The 18096-nt window shown below is 48.3% G+C and overlaps 1 protein-coding gene across 7 annotated transcripts in view; it reads right to left on the reverse strand.

The window, feature by feature from the left end:
- Positions 1 to 18096, reverse strand: part of DCLK1 (doublecortin like kinase 1) — a 343828-nt gene that overhangs the window by 46818 nt on the left and 278914 nt on the right. For all 7 annotated transcript variants that reach the window (XM_021065211.1, XM_021065210.1, XM_021065208.1 and 4 more), the window contains 5 exons: positions 17824 to 17911; positions 15093 to 15201; positions 8863 to 8920; positions 8063 to 8182; positions 4246 to 4392 (listed from right to left, as the gene is read on the reverse strand). In XM_021065211.1, coding sequence (XP_020920870.1) covers positions 4246 to 4392; positions 8063 to 8182; positions 8863 to 8920; positions 15093 to 15201; positions 17824 to 17911 — 522 coding nt within the window. The remainder of the gene's footprint in view (positions 1 to 4245; positions 4393 to 8062; positions 8183 to 8862; positions 8921 to 15092; positions 15202 to 17823; positions 17912 to 18096) is intronic.

Genomic DNA, 18096 nt, shown 5'->3' on the forward strand with positions numbered 1-18096 from the left:
CTCGTATACATTTTAAGACTCCCAGGTTCCTGCCAGAAACACAGGCTGCTACTGATGATTTTTGCTGCCAAGGGTACAAGCATGCCATCTAGTGGTGAGTCCTGTAAACTGAAAGTAATTGTTCTTAGACTATTTCTGGGTTTGTTTGTTTTTTTTTAGAGAAAGGTCCCTTTTAATCATAAACTATTATGGCTCACATACACACACACACTAGTTTCATGCATAAGTGAAGCTGGGGAAGCACTGCACTTCTCCCTGCATTCAGAGAGGTTTAGTCTGTGGCCAACTGCAGTCCTCAATGTAGTAGCTGGATTGACTGAGCAATGACTAGGGTTTCTTATGTTGGGTCTGTCCTCTAGTCTATGATGCAATATCGTCATTCACTCTTTTTCTCAACTAATCCACCCTTTCATACACCTGCCGCTCCACTCGACCACTAAGCACCGGGCCTGACCACTAAAGCAAAAAGAATCGCAAAAAAATCATTGGCATGAGTAACATATCAAAACAAACAAACAAACAACAAAAAAAAAACCTTAGTAACAATGCAATAGTAAAATTACAAGAGCCATTTCTATTAGGGTGGTTCCCAGTTTTCACCTAAAATGTGGCTGGAAACATCACTGTAAATCATATTTTCTCATTAAAATGCTTTATCTGACCAAATATTTCAACCTGAATAAATCATTCACATGATCAGTGTCAATCCTTCAGGCCAGGCTACAGTATTTTTATATTGCTCTCTAAGCATTAAAAATTTTTAAATCTAAAAGTCCTGCACATATCATATAAAATGAAATCTATAGCTGAAATCTCCCCATTTATAAATAATTCTTTTTTTTTTTTTTTTTTTTTTGGTCTTTTTGCCATTTCTTTGGGCCGCTCCCACGGCATATGGAGGTTCCCAGGCTAGGGGTCAAATCGGAGCTGCAGCCACTGGCTTACAGCCAGAGCCACAGCAACGCGGGATCCGAGCCGTGTCTGCAGCCTACACCACAGCTCACGGCAACGCCGGATCGTTAACCCACTGAGCAAGGGCAGGGACCGAACCCACAACCTCATGGTTCCTAGTCGGATTTGTTAACCACTGAGCCACAATGGGAACTCCTATAAATAATTCTTTGCTAATTATAACAGACATTAAAACACTTAGCAAAAATTTATCAGCAATCTAACAATTGAGAATTTTGTTGAAGTTTCTTCATAAAACAGTTATGCAAAGTGTCCAGTGAGGCCTTTTCATTAAGTTTCCCTGTACTTCAAAAATAGATTTAAAGTTTATAAATTTATCATAGCATTTTTCAAAAACAGTCTCTAGCTCTACATTTTGCCACGAGATGGCAAATACATGTCTGGGTAAACAGTAACTTCTTTTTTTTTTTTTTTTTTTTTTTTTTTTTTACTTTTTAGGGCTGCACCTCTGGCATATGGAAGGTCCCAAGCTAGGTGTCAAACCTGAGCTACAGGTGCAGGCCTGTGCCACAGCCATAGCAACGAGGGATCCGAGCCGCACCTGTGACCTACACCACAGCTCACAGCAGCACCAGCTCCTTAACTCACTGAGTGAGGCCAGGGATCAAACCCACATCCTCATGGTTCCTAGTCGGGTTTGTTACCTCTGAGCCACAACGGCAACGCCTAACAGTAATCTTTTAAAAGCAAAGTCAAAAAAGATGAAAGATGATTGTTACATTATGTAATTTCATTTTAAACAGTTTTATTTTAGGGATGATTTACTTTTTGTTACAAATAAAAGGGGAATTAAAACCTAAGAGAGCCAGTAGTCACGTGTTATCTCTTTATCCTCATAAAGTCCCCTTAAGGGAGGCTCAAAGGAGTTAAGTGTCTTGTTCAAGGTCAGAAGACAAGCCAGTGGAAGAGCGAAGCCTCTGGTTTTGAACTTCTGTCCATCTGTCTGCAAATCCTGAGTGTGCGATTTTGTGTCTCTCTTATTTCCACATAAAGGTCAACAGCATGTGAAATTAACGGCCGTCTCGAGCACTCTTAGCGATGTCACCCTCGTGCCATTAAAATTGTTCCATTCTTCTGCCTATTTTAACCTAACATAGATTTATCCCTGCAAAACTCACCAACCCTTACCACTCTCCTGTAGGGGGACGTTACTATACTGGAGAAGCAAATTACTTCAGTTTTTCATATGTATTTTTTAAACCTCTATTGTGAATGACTGCAGTGGGGGGGGGGTGTACACATGTATTTTTTCACATTTTTGAAATTAAAAAAGGAAGGGAAAAAAGGAAAGAACTTTCTTTTTTTCCTTTTGGGGTAATTTAAAGTAAGATACATGCAAATGAACACAGTACTTAAAAAGTACCCTGTAAATTGTAATTTTAGGAAAAAAGCACATTGCTGTGTAATCATTTATGACATTGATCGAAACTGCTCTGGTGAGACGCAGGCAAACAACGGTACACAAACCTGAGCTAGCTGCAAAAGCAGAAAGGGAAATGAAACTTTAATTTTCAGTCACTGCATTTTCAGAGCTTACAGAAGTTTTTAAACAAAGGCTCGGTTGTAAGTCCGTTCCCGTGAGACAATCCCACATAAGTCAAGACGCAGGAAGAATGAGTGCAGATGAGGGGAAATTGCTGCCGTTTATGGAGGCAACTACGCAGAAGAGAATGTTTAGGCTGCTGCGGAGACGGGGAATTTGAGGGTCAATTAAGTCAGAACGCCATCATCTGACCTCCGCTGCCTTCATTAGCCGGTAGGTACAAGGTTACTAACCTAATTGCAATGAAGTAATTGCTTGTGTATTTATTTCTTGAATGCCTTTTTTTCCTACTGCAGTGTCACTCCATTAAGGCTTCTGTCTCTGTTTACTGGCACACAGCAAGCCCACACTAAACCTCTCTGCCTAATTCCCAGCTTTATGTAGTCCAGGGCAGACTGGCTGTGACTGGGGCAGAGCGAGGCTGTGACCTTGGCTCTTCCGCTTAAGAGCTATGATGGCCTTGAGTGGGTCGTCCCATGTCTAAGCACCCCATTTCCTCGCCTGTGAAATGGGGCAGCAGTAGGACTTACCCCACGTTGCTGCTGTGAGGACGAAATGAGATAACCACGAAGTCTTTAGCGCAGGGTGCGCACAGGGGTGGTTCTGCATAAGGGCAGATCTTAGCGACCTTTATTGGTGGTGGGAGTTGGGTGGTTTATCTGCTTTTAAATGTGAGCCTCCATTCAGGTGACACAGGGAGCTGGTTGCAATGCAGATCTGCGCCCTGTCACCCGATTCTGATTTGGTGGGGCTACAGGGAGGTGCGGAAATTTACATTTTTAACAGGCATCTGGGAATAATTCCAGCGCAGGCAGTCTGTGGACCACCCTTGGAGAAATACTGCTTTAGAACGAGAATCCTCACTTCCCAGACTTCTGAAGAGATGGACAAACTAATAACCATATAATACATGACTCTTGGGGTTGGATAATGAAAGTAAGAGAACAACGACCATCTTGCAGGGGAGACGTTGAATATATTTCATTAAAATTGCAGCCTGAACAGCCAGCAAAATTTATGCTACTCCCATATTCACTAGTAACAGCTCCCTAATGCCCAGTCTCTGTCTCCCTAATTCTTTCCTATCCTGTCCCCCTAACAATGGGACTAGGACAGCACCCTCATCTGCCTGCAAGCAGAACTCTCAGTGTTTCCCCAGAGACAGAGTTCATGAAAAGTAAACTCTAAAGGGAGGTAAGAATGTCTCTGATTTTGAAAATCAGGCTCCATCCTGATTATTTTTATGCCGAGGGGCTGGTGTCTTGAAAACTCACCGTGATTTATTACCTTGGCTTTTAGATTGGATGACTGGGATATCACATGGGAGACGAAGGCAAAGTTGAAAAAGGGCTTCCTCTTAGACTTTTCTCCCAAGTAAAAGCTTCGAGCACAAAGTGCTGTCTCTAAATAAGACAAGTGTCCGTCTCCTCAGGACCGTGTTGGCCTGGCCCACTGCACACAGCGCACCCGAGGTTTCCAGAGCTCGCGCCTTGCACCCTGGCTTGGATTTTTTTTTTTTTCTTCCTAATAAGTCAAGGGCTCCTAATGATACATTAATCCTGATAGATCAACTTAAAAGACTCGTTTCTAGCGAGTTACTGAAGACCAGCTGGAAACGAACTTTTAAGGTAGTTTTTTTAAAAAAAGAAAAAAGGAACAAATGAGCAATGATCACGTTCACTCGTGCGTGTGTGGAGCTCAGGACGCCCTGACGGTGGGCGCCCTCTTACCAGCAGGTTCTCCGGCTTGATGTCCCGGTGGACGATGTTGAGGCTGTGCAGGTATTTGATGGCGCTGGCCAGGTTGTACAGCATCCCGCTGGCGTCTCGCTCGGTGTACTTGTTAGTGGAAGTGATGGCATCGAAGAGGTCGCCTCCCTGCGAGGGAACAGCAGGAGGAGCAGCGCGTGAACAGATGCTCCAATGGGGCCGCCTGGAGAGGCGCCCGACAGGCCAGCAGGGGAGTGAGGGATGCGGGCGGGAGCTCTGGTTCCGGGGCCTCCCTCTCAAAGGCCCGGGGCCTCGCACGATTTCTCTCCCCACTGCGAGGGCCACTGACATCTCCAGGGCTCCGGAGGCGGAGCAGAGGACGGGCTGCCGTGGAGCTCCCAGCCGGGGAGGGGGGCCCAGGTGTCCAGGGCAGAGGCCTTGTGACACCCACTATCCTGGGGGCATGTGTGACATGCCTCAGACCCACTGGCAGCAGAAGTTCAAATCCAGAATTCTCCATCTCCCCAAATGAGAGACAGGTAATACTGCTAACTGCACCCTTAGCAAAGTGTTCTGCTGCTGGGTGATATGTTCTCTCTCTCTCTCTCTCTCACTCACTCACTCACTCACTCACACACACACACACACACACACACACACACACACACACACACACACACAGTTCTCATCCTTCTCTAGATTTAGGTCTCTTGGAGTGGGTGTAGTGCTTTCTTTTTCAATCCTGCACTGCTTTGTAAGGAACAGAAAAAAAGGACCAGAAATTGTCACTCCAAAGATGCAGGAGAGGGAGGAGGGTGGAGAAACTTCAAAGACAGTCTTCCAGAACCATTATTCCTCTGCACTTTTGTTCCCATTGTTCTTTGCTCATGTATTGTTATTTGATGAAATAAGGACTTTAGCCTCCAATTTTAGATCCATTTATTTGTAATGCTTTCGCAGAAGTTGGGTCTGATTTGCAGACAACATATGCATCCTTCTTGCACATGAGGCCCCACAACAGCCAAGCCCAGTGGCCAACTGTGTTTATCTGTTACCCGATGTGCAAAGAGACTTAATTTTTCTTTTCAAACAGCAAAGGCAAAATAGAGCACTTGTCGGCTGACAATTTCCAAATCGCACTACTGGACCCGCCCTCTGTTACTCTGGACACCCTCTGCGAGGGCAGCATCTGCCACTGACCCTTCGGCTTCAGCACTTAAGCATATATACATTAAAAAAAAAAAACAACCCACACACGTATATACACATATTTTCTTTCCAAAATGAACATTTTCCCTCTCAGCGTTCTGTTCCTGGAAGGCAAAGCTGCTCTGTGCAGGTGTGCAGGCTGTTTCCGTGGCACCCAGGGGGCGGGGTTTTCACGTGATCCACGTGACCAACACTTAACCGTGTGTAGGGCTGTATGTACATGGTGACCCTGCTAGGACCCCACCACTGTCCTAGTTATCCAGGCTCTGTGCGTCCTACAGCCTCATTAATTCATCCTCAACAGTCACTGGGACCTACCAGTCCTGCCTTGAAGGCCTGTCTCTGACACAGCCTTCCGGGCCATCCTGGGCTCCTTATCCAAAGCATCCTGTGTGCAGACTGTCACCCTCCTAAATGGCATGTCAACATTCTTTCTCTCCTCCGGAAATCAGCGTTCCTGCCCCGTGGGTCTCTCTGCTCAGGCCCCAACCTTCGCCCCCACTTGCTTAGTCTCACCTTCTGCCACTGCCGTGAGGGTATTTGCTCCCGGGCCACCCAAACAGGCCAGACTCTCTCTGCTCCAAATTCATCCTCCTGAGAGCCCCTTTCTGGACTGTCCCCTCTACTCTGTCTTCCTAACGCCTGTTGCTCTCTCAGGGCCGGGCCCCAGGGCCACCTCCTCCACAGGCCTCCTTCCTCTGAACACACAAGCAGTGTGTGTGCTGGCACTTCTGCAGCCACAAGTCTAAAGTCCTGTTCTTGGTAACTATGGAATTTCACTCTTCAACGTCATTTCACTGTTTTCCAAAATATAGGCCTGGTTCATCCTACAGCTTCTGACCTTCCTGGCGCCCTGTTGGGCTCTCGGGGTTTGACCAACACTGGCCGAGCTTAATTCCTCAGGGGAGGGGGGTGTCACGGAAGACTTTCAGGTCAAGCCTGGGGTTGGCCTTCCCTTCTCGGGATGCTTCCAGATGGGGCCTAACTTCAAGGGCACAATCTAGTGGCTCAACCGAGGAGTCCTGATGCTGGGCAGACTACCATGCAGGCACATGCTGGCCTTGCGAGGCTATCTTGGTCACCCGGAGAAGTTACAAAGGCTGCTAGGTGGCACTTAGCTATTGTCACCTGACTAGCATATGACTCACAGTCCACTAAGCTTTCCCACAAAATGTGTTCTGAACTCTTAAGCCTTTTCCTATTTTACGTCTCATCTTCAAATTTAATCTTATCTCTCCAAAAAGCAGCCAATAACAGAGGACTGCTCATCAATTTTTAATGGCACACAAAGGGGCAGCAGGAATGGTTTGAAGTTGTTGCCTTAAAAATTCAAGTCATTGTAAAAATACTATTCTTGGTGCTAGAGAAAGTATCATTTATAATGTTGGCAATTGTCACACTTTAGGGTAATAAAGTGCCAATATGAAAGTCTTCTGAATAAATGAAATTTGCCTTTCTTTGTTGGGAAAAATGTTTAGCATATTTTTCTCCCTCATTCTCCACCTTGACAATAACCTTGTGTTACTATACACAAAAACTCCTCCTCGCCATAAAAGAAACAAATCCTACCTTGAAGCAGGAAAAAACGGGCTTCATCTATGGATATAAATTACGAGTAAGTAACAAAGGCCAACAGATTGAGAGCAAAACGAGTCTGAATGATGAAAGTTTAAAGGCCACAGAATGAACATTTTTCTATATGGCAACAGATTAGTTGACCAAATGCTTTCCTGGCCTTAAATCTTTACAAGAGGACACCCCACATTCCAGGGGGCTCATTTCTGCCACCAGCTCAGGCCAGCGATTCTAAAGAGGGTTCCTGGAGCTCTCGGCCCTCCTGGCCACTCAGCCGAGGCAGAGGGATGTGACCAACTCAGGGCACTTCACGACTGTGTAGAAATTACTTGTGCCGACAGTTGGAGGAAACGTGGAAGAGGCTTGAGAAAAGCACAACTTCGTGAAAATGAAACATTCGGTTTTTAAACACTTCCAATTAAAGTTGCAGACACAGAAGGAGAGAGGGAGTAGGAGAGTTCCCTTTCCCCTACGTTCAACCATCATCAACATCTGGCCCTTCCTATATTCTGTGACTGGACAGAAGAAAAACATAATTTTACGCGACAGGGTGAGGCTGGAAGCTTCGCCGAGAGGTGATGGGCTATTTACATCACTAAGGCTGTGTTATTTTTCCATCGTGTTAGTGTCAACATTTTTTAAAGCTGGTTTTTGTAATGATGAGTGATACTTTTGGAGTTCATGGGAAAGTTAGCAAATTCTACTGCAACAGTAACAACGACCGCGTTGCTATTGACTATTTCCTGTGTCACAAAAGCGGGCAGAAGACATCTCTCTTATCCTCCCAAGAGCACTCCTGTAGGTGCTACTATCATTACTCTCTGTTTACACAGGCGGGAACTCAGACACAGAGAGGTAGCCCCAAGGACAGGGTGCTATTTAGGTCAAGGCTGGAACTTGACCTTTGCAGTAAAATTCGAGTGTCAATACTCTTAACCGTTGCGCCCACACACAGAAATAAGAGACTGAGTGTGGGGGGAGGAAATAAGGAGCGAGCCCTATTAACCCAGGAGGGTCAGGCACTCTGTTTTCTCTCTCTTTCCAAAATACGCACCTTCACTAATTCCATGACGAGATACAGTTCGGTTGGCACATCCATCTCTTCGATCAGGAGAACGATATTGGGATGCTTCACTCTTCTTAAAATAGACACCTCATTCTGGATCATGTGCTCCTGTCCAAGAGAAAAGCTATCGTTACTCGCATCGCAACTAGCGAGGTGCTCACACACACACCGGACAGACTTGTGGTTGCCAAGGCTGGGCGAGGGGTGGGCTGGGACTTGGGGACGAGCAGAGGCAAACTATAAGATGGATAAACAACAAGGACCTCCTGTATAGCCCAGGGAACCATATTCAACATCCTGTAATAAGAATAAATGGAAGAGAATAAAAATAAATAGGAGTTCCCTTCGTGGCACAGCAGAAATGAATCCAACCAGGAACCATGAGGTTTCGGGTTCAATCCCTGGCCTGGCTCAGTGGGTTAAGGATCTGGTGTTGCCGTGAGCTGTGGTGTAGGTCGTTGACACCACTCGGATCTGGCACTTCTGTGGCTGTGGTGGAGGCCAGCAGCTGTAGCTCTGATTCGACCCCGACCCCTAGCCTAGGAACTTCCATATGCTACAGGTACAGCCTCAAAAAGCCAAGAAAAAAAGTTCAGTCATTCCAACTAACATCCAGTTTATTCCAGGAATATTTACGGAATGAAGTTATTTACTAGTAAGTGGAGGACATTCTATTCCACCAAAGCACAACGCCCAGGTGAACTCCTAGGAGTTCATCTGGGAGCTCAACTTTGTGTTTCCTTCTACCCTCTGAGCACTGTGTTCAGGAGCATAAACCTTGTACATACTTTGCCTCGACACTTGCTTTTCTTGATAATTTTCAGGGCGTACTCCCTAGCAGTTGACCTGCAAAGAAAAAAAAATTGTTTCATACACTTGATTTCTATTGAATCATCTTGTTATGCATTAATTTCTTACCCACAGATCGTGTATCGTGGTGTAAATGTTTTGTAATAGATTTCATTTTCCTATTTTAAAAGGAATGTGTGAACTTTAAGAGGCTGACTTAGTGTAAGGACAACAAACATGCTAGCACAAGAAATGTTGTGAGCTCTTAATCCTGCCACGCTTGTAACAAAACCACCACTATGGCTACTGCCATGTGGTGGCCAGCCTGGCCCCTTCCCTGCCAAGTAGTGTGGTCAGAAGCGGATGTGAGTTTCTGTCCTCCGTCCCAGTCTCTCTTGAGGGTTTCTCTCCAAGGGTGGGCCCTGACGGTGTCCCGAGTGGCTCTCACAGTCATACCGACCACTCTCAAGAGCAGCCCATCCTCTCTAGACCTGGGTTGTGTGCACCCCTGTGTCCTGCTGAACTCACGGGGGAGGTGCTGAAGGAGCACAGGAGGGAATGCTGGGCATCCCCCGCCCTCGGAGGACTCTGTGGCGGTCTCCTTTGAGAGACATGAAACGGAGGTGACAGTTAAAATCAGTTCACTTTCCCCAAGTCACATGGCAGTACTAAAATCAGAACTTTGAGTTTCTGGGGTCCCTGCTTCACCAACAGCCCAGCCAACACTGCCCCTCTTCCTTGGTGGGTGTGGGAGGGAGGGCTTAGTCATACTGCACCTTTAAATAGCTCCCTAGCTTGTGCTAACATTTCCAAGATGCTGGAGTGCCAACCACGGCAGGTCCACTGTCAAAGGACATGATGCGTCCTTAATAACCATAAGAAACCACTCTACAAGCACTGCCGTTTCACTTCTGATGGGGAAACACAGAGTCTAGCTTTGTACCTGTAGATAAAGGCCGATTTTAGGCTCCAAATGAATACAATGGCTGTGAAGTTGGTTAAGAACAAAAATTTTAAATAGGGCTTTACATCTTCAGCCTGGAGAAGCACACACCCTAGTAAGGTGGGGACAAGACAGTGATGCGCCTACAAACGGAGAGGTCAGATATTAACAATGCTTTTCAAGGGCATTTTAGAAGCCATCTGCACTTCTAAAAAAGCTTCTTCCCCTACACATCCAGGCCCCTGCAGGGATCTAGCGCAGAAAACAACAAACATCACCCAAACTGACAGGATTGCTCCCGGTTAACCAAACCAGAAAGCAGCTATCACGCTGAAGCCCGCGCTCGCCACGAGGGGGCGCGCGGCTCAGGTGGGAGGAAGCACCCCTCCGCTCCCCGCTCCAACTGCGGGCGGCGCCTGCTGGGCGGCGGGGGTCCAGAGGAACCCCCCCCCAGCCTCACCAAGAAACCAAGAGCCCCTCGGCCTCCGCCCGCCTCGCCTTGGAGGAAGGCGTGAGTCGGCCTTGGCTAAGTGCAGGGCCGGGGTGACCGACGCCCCGCATAAAGGCCAGACCTTCAGCAGGGCCGAGGGCTGCGGGCGGAGGTGGAGGAAAATCACGTCAATTAGAGGAAAACGCAGTACTTCACACAGAGATTTTCGGTGTGTGAGCAGACAGATAAACGAGAACGTGAAGTCCCATCTACGAGGGGCTTCCTCACACCCCAGAAGGATCACAGGATCCCCTCAAGCAGCGCTTCTTCAGAGGCTTCTGAAGAGTTTGCAGATTTGAAGACACTTCACCAGGAGGAAAACCGGCCGTGGGCTGTGGCGTGGGGCGCAGACAGATCCGATTCGACCCCGGGCCTGGGAACCTCCGCGGCCGCGGTGCGGCCCTAGAAAGACAAAAGACAAAAACAAACAAACCAACAAAAAGAATACCAAGAGGAAAACTGAAAACCGAAGGGTTTCTGGATTCCGCTTTTCATCCATCACTAAAAAATGATAACGAGGCAAATCTGAGACTGCGCCATCTCCGATCTGCGTGCAGGTGTTTCATGGGATGGCAAGGGAACCCGGCCTCTTGACCCACAGCTCTGAGAAAGGCCGGCAGGGCCAGAGAGCTAGGATGGAGCTGACACAGGAAGCGTCTCCAGAAAGAGGACGGATGGGCCGGTGCTGGACCCCAGAGAGGGCTTTTCTTAGCTGTGCATTGGCCTCAGTTACCCTTGATCTTCCATTTCCCTGGAATGAGTAACAATACAGCTTTGCTGCACGCAAGACAAACAGCTAACGTGGGAACCAGGAAGGCGGAATCCTCCTCTACAGCGGACAGGCAAGAAGTAGATTCTCCAGGAAAGAGCGGGCATATTGGCTCCTAGGATGCCAGTCAGGTTCTATCCTGAACCTTCAGCTGAGAGGAAAATGCACGCAAACCTAGGCGGCAGGGGCCCTAGAGCTTACTGGGAAGGGACCTCGGGGGCTGACTACCCAGAACCTTACAAAAGGGGATTAAACACTCAATTCGTGTTACCCAGATTTTATATCCTCCCCGTAGAGGGCCACCAAAGTTAATTCTGCAGGGTTTCTTTCTAGATTCCTTGAGGACAGAACTATAAAGTCATAATAAAATCCTTAATTATTGGACATGCATATTTATAGGAAAGCAGCTGAGTCTGGAAAATAAGCCTAAAAACAGGTCTTAGGACTAAATGTATACCATAAGAATAAAAACTTTACTGCCTGCTCTAACTTGTTAAATGAAAACACTTGGCAAGAAATAAAACCTCAAATCAAGCGTCCCCCGCACCCGCACTCTGAGGACTGCTGCACCTGCGGAATTTTGCCACAGCAGAGGGACGGAGACCGGGTCTTTGACCTCCAGGAGTCTACCGCTGGGTAGACGCCAAGACGCCGAGATTGCTGGGGACCATCCAGGCCATTTGCTTCCATGTTCCTGAAATCATATTCTTGACCTTTTACCAAACTACAGAAACCTCAAATGCCACAGTCAAAGCAGCAACAGCGAAACAAGCTTTATGTTCCTCCTCGTCTATAGGAACTCAATCTGTAAGGTCGCTTTCCTGTTCGGTTTGACCCAAGGCTAGTGCACAAACTACTAGGGAGGAATGTCCGAATTTTGCAGACTTGAACTAAATCTAATTTTTCAGGTTTGCGCTAAAAATGGCTGGGCAGAAGCGGTCTTGTTTAACTTACTGACGCTCAGCCCCAGCGCGGTCTTCTCCTCGGCCCTTCCCTCAGCCCTGGACGGCGGCAGCAGCATGTCTATACAAAGGTGCTCGGGGCTGAAGCGCTTTTTCTGTGGGCTGTTTTGAAGGGGTTTATGAAGACGGTGTGGAAGAGGAAACGCGGCTCCCCACAGCATGTAGTGAACTTCCTGGCAACGCTTGGCTCACGGGTCAGGTTCTCAAGCGCAGGGGCTCCGTCGGGACTCTCTGTAGCCTCAGAAACGCCCCGCATAGGCCTGGACCAGCAGGGGCCTCAAACATGTTGGTGGAGCCTGCAAACTCCAGAGGCTGGAGGCAGCAAGGTCAGGTTCAGGAGCGAGCCTGACTGTTTGGCATCCCGGGAGCCAAGACGCCCACTTTTTCTTGGGGAGTCTGCTCCTGGCCTGTCCGACTGTCGAGGAGGATTCGGCCTTCCTGGGCCCCACATCAGCAGTCTGCTTTCTGTACCATGACGCGGTCATGTTTCCCATTCCAGGGAAACGGAGGGTCAAGGTCAATGCCGGGGGACACCCCAACCCCAACACACACGCCAGGCAAGAGGGCTTCGTAAGCAGCACCCTTGGTTCACAAGCTGTCATAAAGCTAAACCTCAGCCTCCTCTGTAACCAGAGAACTGCGGCATCCCAGAGAGTCTTGTCGAGCAGCTCCTGAGGCCCCTGGAGACAGTGCTGGGGGGAGACAGGCAGCCATCAAGGGACCTGGCAGCTCTGAGGAGCCAATGTGCCACGACAGGAGGGCTGGCCTGTGCAGCGACGTTCGTGTCTCCACTGCTGTAGGAAAACCTTCCCCGTGACAGCAGATTATCAACGGGAGGGGCGTAACGGGCCCCTGTTCATACAGATTCATCCTTCAAAATACAGCAGATGGACCCCGCAAGCAATGTGTGCCATTCAGAACATTCTTAGCTGGCTTTTGTTTTCCTGGACCTCTGGCAACTATGAAAAGAATGTTTCATGATATCTCGGGGGAGAGAGGGCAGATGCCATGTGTCCCTGTTGGGCGGGAGAGGATTGCTAACACTCTGGGGAGCAATCTGGTGTTTAGGCTCAGATGGTTCGTCCAAGGAGACCCAAGATGTGCACATATGCAAAACGAACACAATCCAGGCTCGAAAGAAAGAAATTAATTTGAGATGGAGAAATGAGAAATAGCTATTGTGGGAAGACGGGGACTGTGGGCTGAGATGCCATCGTGATCCAAATGCACGCACGCACACGGCTGCTTTGCCAGACGCAACAGATGATGCACGTGGCAAATAACCAGACAGCCCGCCGCGGGAGGGCACGGCGATCTGCTGCCCACGGGGCGTTCTGCTGCAGTGGAAGTCGAGTTTCAAAGGGTTGGATGAAAGAGTAAATGAAATATAAAATTACGTGAACACACACACTTCCATCCCGCTACCTTGGGAATGGCTTTCCTGACGGACGTTCTGTCTTCTTTGTACGGGCATGAAGGTGGCGTGTGTGACTTTGCCTCGGCCAAGCCACAATCCTACAGGAAACCCCTTGTCGGAGGGGACCAAACGCGGAGCTGAGCTCAAATCGGTGCCTTGCGAAGCCCTCACTAGCTGAGTACTCACTTACTCGGGCAGTTAGCTTCTCCAGGCAGTCTTCATATACAACCAGATGGTGCCCAAAGTATGGGATTATCATGATCCTTAAATGAGGTATCCTAAGTTAAGGGCCTTTTATATGGTTTGTGTTCAGTAAACACTGGTTGCTCCAGTTTAGGGAGGTATGAGGCCTGGGGAAGTAAAAGGAAATTGTCTATATTTGGCAGTCACACAACGAAGGGTCAAAGCTTCGTTGGGGTGCCCGGGAGAGGGGTTCTAGCAGGATTAGTTCAGGGACCTTTCATGCTGCCTGTCACCCGTGCCCCTCTCTCACGAAGAGCAGCTGCTCTGGGGGTCACTGTCACCATCGTGGCGAGAGGCTTGGCCCCGCTGGTATGTTGGGTGGGGCAGAGTTTAAGATCCCCTGACCCACCCAGGGGAGCTGAATGAGGGCACCACGGCCTTGGTTGGGCAAAGGGTGAGGGGAAGCCAATCAGTGGACAGCGGCCAAACTCAGGCCCCGCGTGGCGTCTGAGGCCCAGGCCAGGCACCCATCTTCCTTTCTACATCCAAGGCCCTGGAGAAACACAACTTCTGGGTCCTGCAGGGAGAGCTGCTGGCCGGAGGCATCCTCTCAGAGGAGAGGCGGAGCTTAGAACCCAGTTTTCCCACAGCAGGGAGAACTCTCGGAGGGTAGGAGCATGTACCCCCCAGGCCGGCCCCCGGGAAGCCAGCAGACAGGCTCGCTCCGGAATGAGGCTCGCTCCCCTGCCTTTTCAACGCCCTGCTCCCGGGGCCTGAGGAGCAGCTGCCGCTGGGCCGGGGCCCCCTCAAGGAGCAACTTCCAAATCCCAACGCTGGGCTTAGGGTTTGAGGGGCCTTCATCTGGGCTAAGCTCTAAGCTGTCACGTCTCCATCTAGTAGCTCCCAGCTACCGTCCTTGATTAGGCACCAAGGTCCCAGAAAGAAACCTTTCACTCCAAGTCCTCCCCTTTGGTCACAAGAGTGCCTGGCTCACTCATTTCAAAACATTTTAATGTATTAAATGCCATTTTGGTTGGGATCAGTCGTCTGTAGGCATTTTAAAGCTTTTTGCAGTTATCATATTTAATTTTATGAAAGTACAGGTACAGCCCACATACAAATGTTCTGACCTCTACAAAATGCCTCCAAAAAGTGGAGAAAAAGAACTCTTCTATAGGTTTTTTTCCAACCAAATGAAAGGACTTACCTGAAAGCTCTGGCACCATTTTGCTGAGTGTATTAAAAAGAAAAATCAAAGTCCTTAATTTATAGATTGTCCCAGGGAATCACTACATTTTTCAAATCTGTTGTTAGATGGGCTTTTCTTTAAATTTTTTTTTTTTTTTTTTCACATCTGGAGTTGAGACATTAACCTATTCCATATGTGCCACAGACCACAAATAAGGCCAGAATCTTGGAAAATGTAATGCCAAATGTTTCCTTTAAAGTTTGATATCCTTCTCACCTCTCTACACACTCCTTGACAACAGCAAAATTGCCATCTCCTATTGTCCTTCCGACTTTATATCGTTCTGTTATTGTGGCTGGAATCTGGAAGCCTTCCTCCGACACTTCTGAAAGAATCATTAGTATGTTTTTACTGGTAGAAAAGGAACACAGATGTCGCATAAAAGAGACGTTTAGAAGTATCGTCTAATAGACTGGAACTGACTCAGAATCAATATGTCATTTTCTGCACAGCGAGGCCCCAAGCCCCCACCCCTGCCCCGGCTGACTGTATCATCAACAGTTTTTTACCAAGACAAATGATAAGCTAAAAGGAGACGTCAAACATATGGGGTCCATGCCCACCTATGTAAGAGCGCACTATGCATTCTGCTGCAGTGGGGGATTCTGGAGAGGAAGTTTTGCTTTTCATTTCATGGCAGTTTGATCAATAGCGTTTACCGAATACCCTGGTGCACGGAGAAATGACATTCCTGGGTATGGGGGAAAATGCAGCGTGTTAAGGGACTCAGGGCGGCTTGACATCTCGGGAGCATGAAAAATGCCTGCTGTTTGGACACTTAGCTTTACCACATCCTGAAATCGAGATCTCCATAAAATTCCTTATGAACTAAACACCGATTGCCACCCGTCCCCAGTATCAATGAGCAGACTTTAGACAAATGTTCTCACCAGCAACCTGCAGAGCAGATGTTGAGTTAAAATTGCTGTATCTATTATGTCTGTGAACAGAACAGTTATGTAGTTTCAATTATGTTCGTGCCATTAACACAATGCATTTTCCCCCTTAAAACGCATTTTGAAATATTTTACAAATGCCTAATAATGCTTTAAATATCTAAGGCTGTAAAACTAAACAAGCCACACTTAGGTCACATAAATATAGTGGATAACCTTTAACATCTTCGGGGTATAAAAAGCCTTTTATAGCTGGGCTCTAAACTTTACATGCTTCAGAGTTATAAATCCTGGCTCTCCCTCAGGCAACCTGAATACAAAATGCGATGGAAGCCTGGTGAGCTTTCTAAATGGGCTCCTTTTCTGACCTTTAATCATAAACTGAGACTAAACATTTCTTCTCAAAATAAAATTACAACCTTAGGTGGCAAATGGGCTTTCTTGGTGATTTTTGTGTTCGCCCGGAGCTCAGTCTGCAGGGGTGGGAACGGGACATGCAGATGTCCAGCAGCAGCACCTGCTTTCGGACCCTTACTTCCTGGGGTTCCTTACTCTGGTTGGGTGGTCACTTCTGATCTGCGCCACTCCGGAGCTGAGAGTGGATGAAGCTCCTGGACACCACGGCACAAACGCAGGACACTGGCACCTGCTACTTCTGTCCTTGGCACTAGTGCAACCTCTTCACCTCTCTATAGGTGACATGTTACTTTTCACCCACTGGAAGCTCTCTCAGTGGCCTCTGGGATAAAGAGAGAGCCAGAGCTTCACCCCCACCGGCCATCTCGCTCCCAAGAAACCACAGTGTTGCCTCTGTTGGAAGGATTTTAGCCTGGGGATTTTTGCCTAGCGCATGGTTAGTGCAGGAGATCCTTGGAGAAGTTTCAAATCCACTGCAAAGCACCCGATGCACAAAACCTCTCTCAGATGACAGGGTCTTAAAGCCCCTCACTACACGGACCATAAAAGTAACCGCCCTCGGCTGTCGCAGGCGAGCCCCGCTTGGGATGGGATGGGGGATGGAAGCAGGCGCTTCTCCCCTTCCCTCCAGGGGGCACCCGTCTGGAGCATAGGGCTTGGGACCTTTTCCTGCCTACTGACAAGAGGTATCTTTTTGGCTTTGGGCGAAGACGACTTTGCCAAAGGCTTAGTCAAGGACCATTTCATCTCCTTAGGTAAGAAAAACCCATTGGAACAAAGACGACTTCTGGATGGCTGCATTTCCTACTTCTGGAAATACCAAAAAAGTCTGATATTGCACGGGAGGCAGGAAATAATCCTTGGGTCAGTCACGTATCTCACGTAACATACTAAAAGTGCTTCTTCCCCCCAAATGGGACTTTATTGGAAAATTAAATCATATTATTTAAAACCAATAAAGGGCGCTGATGCTTTAACGGTGGTCTGATTATTTCAGTTTTATACTTTAATTTCTGAATACTTTCCCATAATTAATTGGAGCCTGATAACGACCCCCAACCCCCGGGGAGGAAATGGGCATCTATTACAATGCTCTCATTTCATAGAAGAGGAACTAAGAGGCAGAGAGCAGAAGTGGCCTATCCAAAACCATCCTGGAGTCAGCCCAAAAAGTCGATTCTGGAATCCAGGTCATCTGACCACTTTCTAAAGTGAATGAGCTTAAGGTCCAAATAATATTTTTGCAGTTGCCATCAATTAATCTTTTTGTAAAGCCCACATTTCCCCATTGCGACTTCACTCCAGTTAGAGTACCTCTGCAGGGCTAGCACAATCAATTAAGAAAGTCAACAGGTCTTTGAGGTTGGGAATCTAGAACAGGGCCACAATCACCCCCTTTTTCTCGCAAAGTGAGCAGTAGCAGGCCTTCTTGGAAGGCCTAGACCCTCGCGGGGAGACCCCCTGAGGACCCCCCGCCCCCCCGCCTGCGGGAGCCACGTCCACCCTCCCCCTCGCTACGACCTTCCCATCGGCCGCGGGCTCCGTCTGCTAGAGAAGCCACAGTTGCCTCGCGTGTATTTAGCCGACTCATCCTCCGCCCAAGGACAAGCTCGGACCCCAAGTCCCAAGCTCACCGCCTTCTCCAGGTCCGTCGTTCTCGTCCATCGAGCTGCAGACTTTGGTGGATGCCAGCGAAGTGGAGGAGCCGCCATGCTGGGAACTCTGCGGGGCGGGGCGGGGCGGGGGGGGGGGGACAGACACAGAACAAACACACTTGGTACGGGTGCCCACGTCTGGGTGCTGTGCCCAGCCCGGAACCTCAGGCGATCAGTGCACCCACTTCCAGGGCGGAGCTGGGCTCGACCCTGGGAGCCCCCCCCCCCCCCAGTCAGAGATGCTGTCGGCTG

This window comes from Sus scrofa, chromosome 11 (assembly GCF_000003025.6).
Source record: "Sus scrofa isolate TJ Tabasco breed Duroc chromosome 11, Sscrofa11.1, whole genome shotgun sequence".
Lineage (NCBI taxonomy): Eukaryota > Metazoa > Chordata > Mammalia > Artiodactyla > Suidae > Sus > Sus scrofa.